General features: G+C 41.6%; 1 protein-coding gene across 2 annotated transcripts in view; it reads left to right on the top strand.

The window, feature by feature from the left end:
• Nucleotides 1–4,836, top strand: part of RNASEL (ribonuclease L) — an 18,678-nt gene extending 13,842 nt beyond the window's left edge. For both annotated transcript variants that reach the window (XM_007110971.4, XM_007110970.4), the window contains exons 6-7: nt 1,991–2,121; nt 2,774–4,836. In XM_007110971.4, the coding sequence (XP_007111033.2) occupies nt 1,991–2,121; nt 2,774–2,954 (312 nt within the window). In that variant the 3' untranslated portion in view covers nt 2,955–4,836. The remainder of the gene's footprint in view (nt 1–1,990; nt 2,122–2,773) is intronic.
• The last annotated feature ends 8,802 nt before the right edge of the window (nt 4,837–13,638 follow it).

The following is a 13,638-nucleotide window of genomic DNA, read 5'->3' as shown; positions in this document are numbered from 1 at the left end:
GGCATGTGGGATCTTCCCGGACCGGGGCACGAACCCGTGTCCCCTGCATCGGCAGGTGGACTCTCAACCACTGCGCCACCAGGGAAGCCCGAAAGTCGTTCTCTTGAAGTTTAATTATCTGGCCTTTACTTTCTGTTTGAAAGCAGAAGCAAAGTTTGAGAAAATGCAGTGGTGTTGGGTAAATTATCAATCAAAGCCCGAAGGTCCAGAGGCATAAGAAGGAAGGACAGAATTGAAATGAAGAGGAAAGTACAAATAAAGAAAAGTGCTAAATATCACTAGAGAGATAAAGGTTATGGAGGTGATGGGACGTTATCAGTCATTAGATGTGATGATACAGGCAGGTTCTAAGGTGCAAAAATATAGTTTTAAAAAGTGTTTCCAGAGAACAAGATACAACAACGAGGAACCTGGGAGACAAGGGGGTTGGAGAAAATGGGGCTGAACCCAAAGACACAAGACTCTATCATCCAGAGAAAGGAGCCTCAGTTTTATTTATAAACATGAAAAATAATGGTAGAACTACTTTTTTATACACAGATAATTTACGTAAGATTTTATTCTGATTGTACTTCAAATGACAAAAAGGATACCCAATCTACTGTAACAGAAGGTACAGAATTGAAAAGCGAATAGGAAAATAAAGATACAGAAAAAAAGATAATACAAATGAGACCAAATATTAAATGTGCCAATTCCCCTAGAGAAACATTTAAAACTGGTTAAAAATAAAAATATAAAAACATATTTAATCAACAAGGTCCTACTGCATAACACAGGGAACTATATTCAATACCCTCTAATAAACCATAATGGAAAAGAATGAAAAAGAATATGTATATATATGTATAACTGAATCACTTTGCTGTACCAGAAATTACAACATTGTAAATCAACTATACTTCAATAAAAAAATGGGGAAAAAAAAAAAAAGGCCACGCACTAAAGCGGCTCACTGCACAATGCTATGATGCCGTCAAGTCCGCCAAATCATTTAATTGCCAAGGAAATTGAGGTTCAGAGGTGGAACCCCCAAATACTCAGGGCTGGAAAGCCAGAAGTTGGCAGAGCTGGGAAGAGAATTTTGTTCTTTTGTCTCCCAGTTCATTGGTTCCTTCCCTTAAACTTCATTGACGTATGTTGAATTTTGATTGACTTCAAGTCTTATCTTTTCGTTTTCATTTTCAGCTTTGTTGTTCTGTTGATTTTGGTGACTTGCCCATTTTCCTGGGCGTGCAACCAGTTTTCCAGTGTGGACTCCACCTTCTTCACACGGCTGCCTCTCCTCGCACACATACATGCTCAGCATTTCTCACATGTGCTCCACACATAGTACCCCCAGGCGGGCTTCTAGTCACCAGTTACTCTTCCTAAGGGACCCTCTGGCTTCATGGTTGTTGCATCTTATTCTCTTACTCCAGACTCTTTCTACCTATCAGAGCCATCTACAAGAGGAAGGCATTATTAATATGAGAGCAGCTGCCCCGGAACACCTAGAGACAAGGAGAAACATGTAACCTTTGGAAACATAATTACAAACAAAACAAAACGAAGAACAACCACACTCACTATGGCAATGGCTGCAACGCCTGGTTTCAGTCAGGACAACCCTCTTGAAGGAGATGTAATCAAGTATGAATTTGGAAGGGTGGCCACAAGGACAGTGCTACTGTAGAGTATAGTGAGCAAATTTCCTTTATAGTAGCCAACAATTTCCTAAACCATGTTTTAATGTAGTTAATTTCTATGAAAACAATTCTCTTGGAAAATAGATACACGAATTTAAAGCTATTTATAATTCCACATCCAAACGCAACTACAGTTAGCATTGTGGTGTATGGTGCTTACTTCCATTCTTTTCTTTGTATTAATTGGCTTTATTAATTAGTGGAAATTTTGACATATATTCAAATTTGTATTCTGCTTTTTGTATAACATTCAGGATTTATTTTGTGTTGCTTCCACATTTTTGTGTAATTTTTTTTTTTAGATTGACAAATTTGTGATGAAAAAAATGAATGAGTTTTATAAAAATGGCAATGTTTATCAGGACACCGTGGGTGACCTGCTAAAGTTCATCCGGAATTTGGGAGAGCACATTGATGAAAAAAAGAATAAAAAGTAAGTCATGTATGAGAAGTCATGTATGAGATGAGAATAATTTAAAAATTCCAGTTCTGAATTTATATCTGCTATTTGATGGAAAGAAGAAAATTTATTTTGATGAAAGTCATTCCTCCTTCTGTTTGGAAAAGGGCCGTCACAAGGGTCTTACAGTCAACAGTGGACATGCCTTGCAGGTTCTCCTCTTCCTTTTCAATTTTTGCTGAGCCCCCTTGAACAGTAGGCTAGCAATTCTTGTGTGAAGAAACACAGGGGACTGCGTGGCTGGGTAAAGCGAATGTAGCATTAGAAGAGTAGCCCCGTGTTAATCCAGTTAGCTTTTGCTACCAAAATTCTTAGCTGTAAACTCACAAAAAACTTGCAGTTTTCAGGGCTCTTTTGGATTTCAGCATTGTAGATAAGGGATTGTGGGATTGTATTATGTTCACTTTATGGATAATAAAACTGAGGTTCATAAAACTTAAGTTGCCAAAGTTTAGTCCATTAGTTGAAGAGTCAGGAGCTGAATCTTGCTCTGTCAGATTCCAAAGTCCTCATTTATTCTGCTGTAGAAACCAGGGGAGCAAAAAAGATTTCCAGGACCATATGCTATAAAGGGGGGATGCAGAGTTTGGGGCAAGCATATCAAAATATTTATGTTTCATTTCAGGATGAAGTCAAAAATTGGAGAACCTTCCCAGTATTTTCAGGAGAAATTTCCCGATCTGGTCATGTATGTCTATAGGAAACTACAGAACACAGAATACACAAAGCATTTTCCAAAAACTCACAGTCTAAATAAGCCTAAGTGTGATGGAGGTGGTGGTGGTGAGCAGGCTGGCCAGCCCTAGTGCCTTTTGAATTCAGGGAAGTACTTTTTTGCTGTGTAATCCTGGGCAAGTCACAACTCTCTGGGCCTCTTGACTTTTTTTTTTTTTTTTTTTGGCCATGCCACGTGGCATGTGGGATCTTAGTTCCCCCACCAGGGACTGAAGCCATGCCCCCTGCAGTGGAAGCACAGAGTCCTAACCACTGGACCACCAGGGAATTCCCTGGGCCTCTTGACTAACCTGGTTGCTTGTGAGCAATGAATTGGATAGCTGATGTGTCAGTTCCTGGTGCCGTGCTCAGCATTCTCCACGTTTACAACAAAAAAAGCATATTCTCAAACTACTCTAGTCCTTCTTAAGGGTAAAGCTTAGTGGCAGGAGCTGGGAGAGCATCCTGCTAAGATTCCGCTTGTCAACTGCACCAAAGGAGTGAGTTCCTAAACCTCTAATGCTTTATGTTTTACATCAATTATCTCATGTAATTCTCCCAACAACCTTGCAAGATAAGATTAATATCCCCTTTTAGGAATTGAAGAGCCTGAGAGACTCAGGGAAATTGAACTGCTTGCCCCAGATTATACAACTTGCACAGAGTGCAGTATAAATGGACGTGGTGTTATTGTTACCTCTCACTCGGCACCTTAGAACTTAATTACTAGCTCAGAGCTCTTCTACATGAGACCCAAAAGGTCAGATGGGCTCTGGGTGGCTCATTCTATTCATTCAATATTTGTTGAGCACTAACTAGTATAAGTCTAAGCACCAACTGTATGAAATGCATTCCTTCTAGAATCACCTGTGTTGGTTTTCTATTATGTTAAGGCTGTATTTCTCAACTGTAGGCAATCTTGCCCTTCAGGGGCCATTTGGCGGTTAAAATGTCTGTCAAAGCTGAGGGTAGGGGGTTGTACTGGCATCTAGTAGATAGAGGTCAGGGATGCTGCCTGAACATTCTATGATATGCACAGGATAGCACCCCCGAAACACAGAATTATCCAGAAGAACAGAATTATCAGTGACACTGAGGTTGAGAAATTCTACCTTAGCGGGCTGTGCTACCTTTGAACTGGCTGGGAGCCCAGGACTGTGGATCGTGCGGCTTACCTCACAGAGGAGTGACTCGAGTTTGATGTCTTGCTTTTGGATCTGCAGTGAGACAGTTCCAGTTTCACCCCCTCAGGAAGTCCTCTGAATGCCCTCACTTTCCACACCCCTGTCTGAGTGTCCTCTCTGGCTCCCTAGCACCCATGGCCACACCAGAGCATGTTTTTCTCCACCCAGAGCATGATTCTTCCCCACTGGAATGATATATATATATATAATTGGCTCCTTAGGGCCAATGATATATATATTTTTTGATGTGTATCGTACAGCCTAGCAAAATGTCTGCCACATGGTAATGACCAATAAATATTCATTGAAAAATGGATGATCCATCTTCATACATGAGTAATAATGCTAGGACACATTTTGATGGTGTTTTATAATTTATAAATTACACCTGCATATTTTACCTCTTTTAGTTTTCAAAATAATCCTGTAAGATAAGTGTTGTGATCCTCATTTTGCAGATGAGGAAACTAAGGTTAGAGACGTGTTGATTTACTCTAATAAATAGGAAGTGTCACTGTCTGAATTTTTTTTTTAAGGAGTGTTTTCTTTTTTTTTTTAAAGATGTTGGGGGTAGGAGTTTATTAATTAATTGATTTATTGTTGCTGTGTTGGGTCTTCGTTTCTGTGCGAGGGCTTTCTCTAGTTGTGGCAAGCGGGGGCCACTCTTCATCGCGGTGCGCGGGCCTCTCACTATCGCGGCCTCTCTTGTTGCGGAGCACAGGCTCCAGACGTGCAGGCTCAGTAGTTGTGGCTCACAGGCCTAGTTGCTCCACGGCATGTGGGATCTTCCCAGACTAGGGCTCGAACCCGTGTCCCCTGCATTGGCAGGCAGATTCTCAACCACTGCACCACCAGGGAAGCCCTCACTGTCTGAATTTGAAAAGATTTTCTGGCATGAAGTCTGATGTTCTTTCCATTTATCCTCACTGTGGTGGTGAAGATGAAGCTTTGTAATGAGAGGAGCTGGGAGAAAAAACAGTGTCTTACGTTCTTTCTGAAAAGGAGATGGTCTTGACTTCCCTGGTGGTCCAGTGGTTAAGACTCTGCACTTCCAGCACAGGGGGTGCCGGTTCGATCTCTGGTTGGGGACTAAGATACCACATGCTGCGGGACCAAAAAATTAAAATTAAGTAGGTAAGTAAGTAAGTAAATAAATAGAAACGTTCTCTGGGACTTCCCTGGCAGTCCAGCGGTTAAGACTCCACATTTCCAATGTAGGGGGCACAGGCTCTATCCCTGGTTGGGGACTAAGATACCATATGCCACAGGGTGAGGCCAAAAATAAATAAATAAAATTTTAAAAGGAGGTGGTCTAAAAAGGGTGTCACTGAATGAAATTAAAAGTCCTGGAAGAAACAAACTTAAGACTTTTCTTTAAGGTTTTAGGAGCAGCAAGGTTGCTTTAAGTTTTAAAAGTAAGGGCTTCCCTGGTGGCGCAGTGGTTAAGAGTCCGCCTGCCAGTGCACGGGACACGGGTTCGTGCCCTGGTCCGCGAAGATCCCACATGCCGCGGAGCGGCTGGGCCCGTGAGCCACAGCTACTGAGCTTGCGTGTCTGGAGCCTGTGCTCCGTAACAGGAGAGGCCGCGACAGTGAGAGGCCCGCGCACCGCGATGAAGAGTGGCCCCTACTCGCCGCAACTGGAGAAAGCCCACGTACAGAAACGAAGATCCAATGCAGCCAAAAATAAATAAATAAAATTTAAAAGTAAGATTTGTTTTTCTGATTTGTAGTGAGTACTTGGATATGACAATCAAATGCCCATTTGTAAAGCATATTCAATAAAACTTTGAATTATCTGAATGTCTGATTTTCTCTGAGTGACATTTCTACTGTAGAGAGTAGTGATATCTAAGATAGAAAATGCTCAGTGATTAATTCCTGGGTAAGTTTTAAGAAAGGCATCCTGCTCTTTAATAATGGGAAAAGGAGCCTAATTTCAGCCCTCCATTAATTCAGGAACAATATGCACCTTGGGGGTCCTTGTAGAAAAGGAAGGGTCTGATCATTGTACTCTACTTTAATCCTCTAAGCGTTTCTGTGGACATGCTGCAAATATTTCTTATTCAGTTGCCATTATCACAAACACTTAATTGAGCTTGTAGTTCATGTTAGGTACTGTGTTAGGCAAGGTGATTCTGTGCTTGGGCTTGTCAAGCAGAAGTGCCAGTTACACAGAGACGAGGGGAGCTTGCCTGCCTAGAATGCACTGAACAAGCAACACAGGAGAGAAAATTATGGTAAGAATAATAGTTACCACCTCTTGAGCACCTACTGCTTTCCAGAGCCTAATGCTTTTATATATGACATCCCATAACAAACATGACAATGCCATAAGATGTAATTATTCCCATTTTATAGAAGAGGCAACTAACGCTCAGAAAGGATTGCTAAGTTGCCCAAGTTCATATGGGCAGTAAGTGGAAGAGCCAGGGTGCAAACCCAGGTCTGCAAGTCCAAAGGGTGTGGTTTTTCTGGAGAGCCAAAGATGGGGAGTTCAGGTAGGCTGGATGGTCTTTGTGAGCGTGTGTATCGGGGCTTTCATCCATTCCTTCCTATTAAAGCCTAGGAGGTCAAGGTTACCCATGGCCTTCATAGCAACCAAATCCAATGGTCCTTCTCTGTCTTCATCAACCTCACGCCACGGTTGATTCAGCTGACTACTCTTTTGCTCTTGCACCTGTCTTCGTTAGCACCTGCAGCACCACACTTAACCTGCTTTTCCTCCCCAATGGTTGCTCCTCCACAGTGTCCTTTGCCAGCTCCTTCTCTGCTCAACCCCTAAACAATGAGTGCCGCTGAATTAATCCTCAAGCAATTCACTTCTCCTCTTTTCTCCGTGGATGATCTTTTCAAGTGCCATGACAAGTATCATCATAAATGGACAGATGATATCCATGTTCTGAACTTTATCCACATAATTGCCTGCAAATTATCAGTCTTGTTTGCTTCTTTTTTCCCATACGCCCTATATCCAATCTATTAATAAGTCCAGTTGGTTCTCTCACCAAAATAAATTCTAAATCTGTTCACAACCCTTTGTGTCTGCTGAGCTCAAACTACCGTCATTTCTCATTTGGACTGAAGGGTGAGCCTTGTAATTGACTATTGTGCTTTCCTCCTCATGCCCCAACAATCTTTTCTCCACAAAGTGATCTTGAAAAAATATAAATCACGTCAGGTCACTTCCCAGATTAAAATCCTTCAGTGACTTTCCATGGCAGTTAGGCTAAAACCCAGCTGTTCCCACCACACACAGGGCCTTATGTGAGCTGACAGTGTCTATACCGTCGTGTCCATTGCTTTGCTGTCCTACCTTGCAGGCTCAACTCCTCCCACACTGGCCTTATCTCTTCCTCAAAAATGCTGAGACCAAGTCGAGGTCAAGATGGTGGAATAGGAAGACTTGGGGTTCACTTCTTCCCACAAGTCCCCACATCTCTCCACTTCCCCCCATACCTCTCCACGTCTCCCCACATCAAGAATACGTCTACAAGTGGAACAATTCGCACAGAGCACCTGCTGAACACTAGCAGAGGACCTCAGACACCTAAAAGGACAAGAGAAGATCCCCGCATAACTGGGTAGAACAAAGGAGAGAAAGGGAAGAAAAGGAAAAGAGGAAATGGGTTGGGACCTGCACCCCTGGTGGGGAGGTGAAGGAGAGGAGAGGAGGAGGCCTGGGGAGTTGCACCCAGGGAGGCCTCCCACCAGTGGCAAAATACGGTGAAATAGAGGGGTGGCTTCAGGGTCTATCAGAAGAAAGTGCAGTGGCCCGTCTGTGGCAGGCAGGACAGAGCAAGACTTGCACAGATGGTCTGGGCCACAGCCCTGCCCGCCCCAGCCTGAGATGGGTGTCAGCCAATGCTGGTAGGGCCTGGGTGCTGAAGTGTGGGGTTAGGAGAGTGGACCTGGGGAAAGGACTGCTGTTGGCTGCGCAGAGATGGCCTGAAGGGACGGGAGTGAGGACCTCTGCAGCCGGGAGTGCTTCTGGAGGAAGTGTGGACTGCCTTGGAAGTGAGGCACCATTGTTGCGTGGCACGCAAAGGGCAGGGCGGCCATCGCGGGCCTCTCTCCCCACACAGCAGCACCTGCCTCTGCAGGCACTGGGTGGGACTCCCAACAGAGTGAGTGCTCAGGCCCCAGTCCGTCACAGCTTCCTGCCAGCCCGTGCCTCCATGGGCCCTGGAGGGAGGTCCCATGGGAGCGAGCGTGCACACCCCAGTCATAGCTGCCTTATCCCCCTTCTGCCTGAGCCAGCACGCGCGTCCCGGTTGGTAGCCACCTCTTGTCCCTCCCACCTACGCAAGCAAGCGTGCCCAGTCAGTCGCTGCCTTCACCCCCTTTCATCTGGGTGGGAAGCAGACGCCTCAAGATGGCCCACAATCAGAGGTGGGGATGAAAGCAAAGCTGAGCCCCAGGGGCTGTGCAACTAAGGAAGAGGAACTGAAATCTCTCCATGCAGCTGCACAAGCCATGGATTAAACCCCTGCTATCCGCCTGGTATATCCAAAGCCTGCAGAAAATCTGAATGGACGAGTGCTCCCACAGCTGAGACCAGTCTAGCTTCAGCAGCTGTGGAATTTAGGGGCAAGTACACATGGGAGTTGGGCCAAGTCAGAGTCTGAGCTGCCCCCACAGTGCTCACAGAAGGTCCAGAGACCTACCTAGAGGTCTTGCAGGGCCTCCTGGGGAGGCAGCGGTTGGCTGTGGCTCACCATGGGGGCAAGGACACTGATAGCAGAGGCCCCGGGGAATTTTTTTTGTTTTGTCTTGTTTTATTGTTGTTGTTTTAATTTTTAAATTTTACTTATTTATTTAATTTTAAAATACATTTTTAATTTTTCTATTTTTCTTTTTTGTCTTTTTCTTTGTTTTTGCTCTTTTTTTTTGTTTTATGTTTTTTTGTTGTCATTTTTGTGTGTTTATTTTTGGTTTTCTTTGCTTTTTTTGTTGTTTTTGTCTTTTTTTGTTTTTGTTAGTTTTGTTTTTATTGTTTGTCTTGGTTTTTTGTTTGTCTATTTTGTTTGTTTTCTTTCTCTCTATTTTTGTTTTTTGGCTGCACTGCGTGGCTTGAAGGATCTTGTTTTCCTGGCTGGTGGTTGAACCTGAACCCTTGTGGTGGAAGCTCCAAGTCGTGGCTGCTGGACCAACAGAGAATTCCTGGCCCCAGGGAATATTACTCAGCATGAGCTCTCCCGGAGGTCTCCATCTTGGTACCAAGACCCAGCTCCACCCAACAGCCTGCAAGCTCCTGTGCTGGACACCTCAGGCCAAACAACCAGCAAGACAGGAAGACAGACCCACCCATCAGTAGGCAGGTTGCCTAAAGTCATACTAAACTGACAGGCACCCCCCCAAAACACACATTGACACGGCCCTGCCCACCAGAGGGACAAGACCCAGCTCCACCCACCAGAGTGCAGGCACCAGTACCTCCCACCAGGAAGGATATGCAAGCCCCTGGACCAACCTCACTCACCAGGGGGCAGACACCAGAAGCAATAGGAACTAAGACTCTGCAGCCTGAGGAAAGGAGACCACAAATACAGTAAGTTAGCCAAAATGATATGACAGAGGAATATGTTGCAGACAAAGGAGCAAGGTAAAAACCTACAAGACCAATTAAATGAAGAGGAGATAGGCAATCTACCTGAGAAAGAATTCAGGGTAATGATAGTAAAGATGATTCAAGATCTCAGAAGTAGAATGGAGGCACAGATTGAGAAGATACAAGAAATGTTTAACAAGGACCTAAAAGAACTAAAGAACAAACAGTGATGAACAATACAGTAAATGAAATGAAAAATACACTAGAAGGAATCAATAGAATAACTGAGGCTGAAGAACAAATAAGTGAGTTGGAAGACAGAATGCTGGAAATCACTGCCGTGGAACAGAATACAGAAAAAAGATTGAAAAGAAATAAGGATGAGTCTCAGAGACCTCTGGGACAACATTAAATGCACCAATATTTGAAGTTTAGGGATCCCATAAAAAGAGAAAGAGAAAGGGTCTGAGAAAATATTTGAAGAGATCATAGTCGAAAACTTCCTTAACATGGGAAAGGAAATAGTCACCCAAGTCCAGGAAGCACAGAGACTCCCCCACAGGGTAAACCCAAGGAGAAACACACTGAGACACATAATAATCAAACTAACAAAAATTAAATACAAGAAAAAATATTAAAAGCAGCAAGGGAAAAGCGACAAATAATATAAAAGGGAATCCCCAAAAGGTTATCAGCTGGTTTTTCAGCAGAAACCATGCAGGCCACAAGGGAGTGGCATGATATATTTAAAGTGATGAAAGGGAAAAACCTACAACCAAGAATACTTACTAAAAGCAGCAAGGGAAAAACAACAAATAACATACAAGGAAATCCCAATAACGTTAACAGCTGAACTTTCAGCAGAAACTCTGCAAACCAGAAGGGAGTGGAAGGACATATTTAAAGTGATGAAGAAGAAAAACCTATAACCAAGATTACTCTACCCAGCAAGGATCTAATTCAGATTCGATGGAGAAATTAAAATCTTTACAGACAAGCAAAAGCTGAGAGAGTTCAGCACCACCAAACCAGCTTTACAACAAATGCTAAAGGAACTTCTCTAGGCAAGAAACACAAGAGAAGAAAAACACCTACAAAAACAAGCCCAAAATAATTAAGAAATTGGCAATAGGAACATATATATTGACAATTACCTTAAATGTAAATGGATTAAGTGCTCCAACCAAAGACAGAGGCTAGCTGAATGGATACAAAAACAAGACTCGTATAAATGCCGTCTACAAGAGACCTACTTCAAACCTAGGGATGCTTACGGACTGAAAGTGAGGGGATGAAAAAAGATATTCCATGCAAATGGAAATCAAAAGAAAGCTGGAGTAGCAATACTCATATCAGACAAAATAGACTTTAAAATAAAGACTGTTACAAGAGGCGAGAAAGGACACTACATAATGATCAAGTGATCAATCCAAGAAGAAGACATAACAATTGTAAATATATATGCATCCAACATAGGTGCACCTCAATATATAAGGCAAATGTTAACAGCCATAAGATGGGAAATCAACAGTAACACAATAATAGTGGGGGACTTTAACACTCCACTTACACCAATGGATAGATCATCCAGACAGAAAATTAATAAGGAAACACAAGCCTTAAATGACACATTAGACCGGATAGACTTAATTGATATTTATAGGACATTCCATCTGAAGGCAGAAGAATACACTTTCTTCTCAAGTGCACACGGACTGGAGTAGCAATACTCATATCAGACAAAATAGACTTTAAAATAAAGACTGTTACAAGAGGCGAGAAAGGACACTACATAATGATCAAGTGATCAATCCAAGAAGAAGACATAACAATTGTAAATATATATGCATCCAACATAGGTGCACCTCAATATATAAGGCAAATGTTAACAGCCATAAGATGGGAAATCAACAGTAACACAATAATAGTGGGGGACTTTAACACTCCACTTACACCAATGGATAGATCATCCAGACAGAAAATTAATAAGGAAACACAAGCCTTAAATGACACATTAGACCGGATAGACTTAATTGATATTTATAGGACATTCCATCTGAAGGCAGAAGAATACACTTTCTTCTCAAGTGCACACGGAACATTCTCCAGGATAGATCACATCCTGGGTCACAAATCAAGCCTCAGTACATTTAAGAAAATTGAAATCATGTCAAGCATTTTTTCCGGCCACAACGCTATGAGTTTAGAAATCAATTACAGGAAAAAAACTGTAAAAAAACACAAACACATGTAGGCTAAACAACATGTTACTAAATAATCAATGGATCACTGAAGAAATCAAAGAGGAAATCAAAAAATACCTAGAGACAAATGACAATGAAAACACGATGATCCAAAACCTATGGGATGCTGCAAAAGCAGTTCTAAGAGGGAAGTTTATAGCAATACAATCTTACCTCAAGAATCAAGAAAAAGTTCAAATAAACAACCTGTCCTTACAACTAAAGCAACTAGAGAAAGAAGAACAAACAAACCCCAAAGTTAGCAGAAGGAGAGGAATCATAAAGATCAGAGCAGAAATAAATAAAATAGAGACAAAGAAAACAATAACAAAGATCAATGAAACTAAAAGCTGGTTCTTTGCAAAGATAAATAAAATTTATAAACCTTTAGCCAGACTCATCAAGAAAGAAAAGGGTGAGGATTCAAATCAATAAAATTAGAAATGAAAAAGGAGAAGTTACAATGGACACCATAGAAATACAAAGGATCATAAGAGATTACGACAAGCAACTATATGACAATAAAATGGACAACCTAGAAGAAAAAGACAAATTCTTAGAAAGATACAACCTTCCAAGACTGAACCAGGAAGAAATAGAAAATATGAGCAGACCAGTCAGAAGTACTGAAATTGAAACTGTGATTAAAAATCTTCCAACAAACAAAAGTCCATGACCAGATGGCTTCACAGGCGAATTCTATCAAACATTTAGAGAAGAGCTAACACCTACCTTTCTGAAACTCTTCTAAAAAATTGCAGAGGAGGAACACTCCCAAGCTCATTCTATGAGGCCACTCTCACCCTGATACTAAAACCAGAGAAAGATATCACACACACACAAAATTACAGGCCAATATTACTTTGAACATAGATGCAAAAATCCTCAACAAAATACTAGCAAACTGAATCCAACAACACATTAAAAGGATCATACACCATGATCAAGTGGGATTTATCCCCAGGATACAAGGATTCTTCAATATACACAAATAAATCAATGTGATACATCACATTAACAAATTGAGGAATAAAAACCATATGATCATCTCAATAGCTGCAGAAAAACCTTTTGACAAAGTTCAACACCCATTTATGATAAAACTCTCCAGAAAGTGGGCATAGAGGGAACCTATCTCAACATAATAAAGGCCATATATGACAAACCTACAGCTAACATCATAGTCAATGGCAAAAAGGTGAAAGCATTTCCTCTAAGATCAAGAACAAGACAAGGGTGTCCTCTCTTGCCACTTTTATTCAACATAGTTTTGGAAGTCATAGCCACAGCTATCAGAGAAGAAAAAGAAATGAAAGGGATCCAAACTTGAAGTTAAACTGTCACTGTTTGCAGGTGACATGATACTATACATAAAAAATCCTAAAGATGCTACCAAAAAATGACTAGAGCTCATCAATGTATTTGGTAAATTTGCAGGATACAACATTAATGCACAGAAATCTCTTGCATTACTATACATTAACAATGAAAGATAAGAAAGAGATTAAGGAAATAATCCCATTTACCATTGCATCAAAAAAGAATAAAATACCTAGAGGAATAAACCTACCTATGGAGGCAAAACACCTGTACTCAGAAAACTATAAAACTCTGATGAAAGAAAGCAAAGATTACACAAACAGATGGAGAGATATACCATGTTCTTGGATTGGAAGAATCAATATTGTGAAAATGACTATACTACAGAGTCAATGCAATCCCTATCAAATTACAATGGTATTTTTCACAGAATTAGAACAAAAAGTTTTACAATTTATATGGAAACACAAAAGACCACG

The sequence above is a fragment of the Physeter macrocephalus genome, chromosome 4 (genome assembly GCF_002837175.3).
Source record: "Physeter macrocephalus isolate SW-GA chromosome 4, ASM283717v5, whole genome shotgun sequence".
Taxonomy (NCBI): Eukaryota; Metazoa; Chordata; class Mammalia; order Artiodactyla; family Physeteridae; genus Physeter; species Physeter macrocephalus.
The sequence above is the reverse complement of the archived record's forward strand: the minus strand, read 5'-3'. Positions and strand labels throughout refer to the sequence as shown.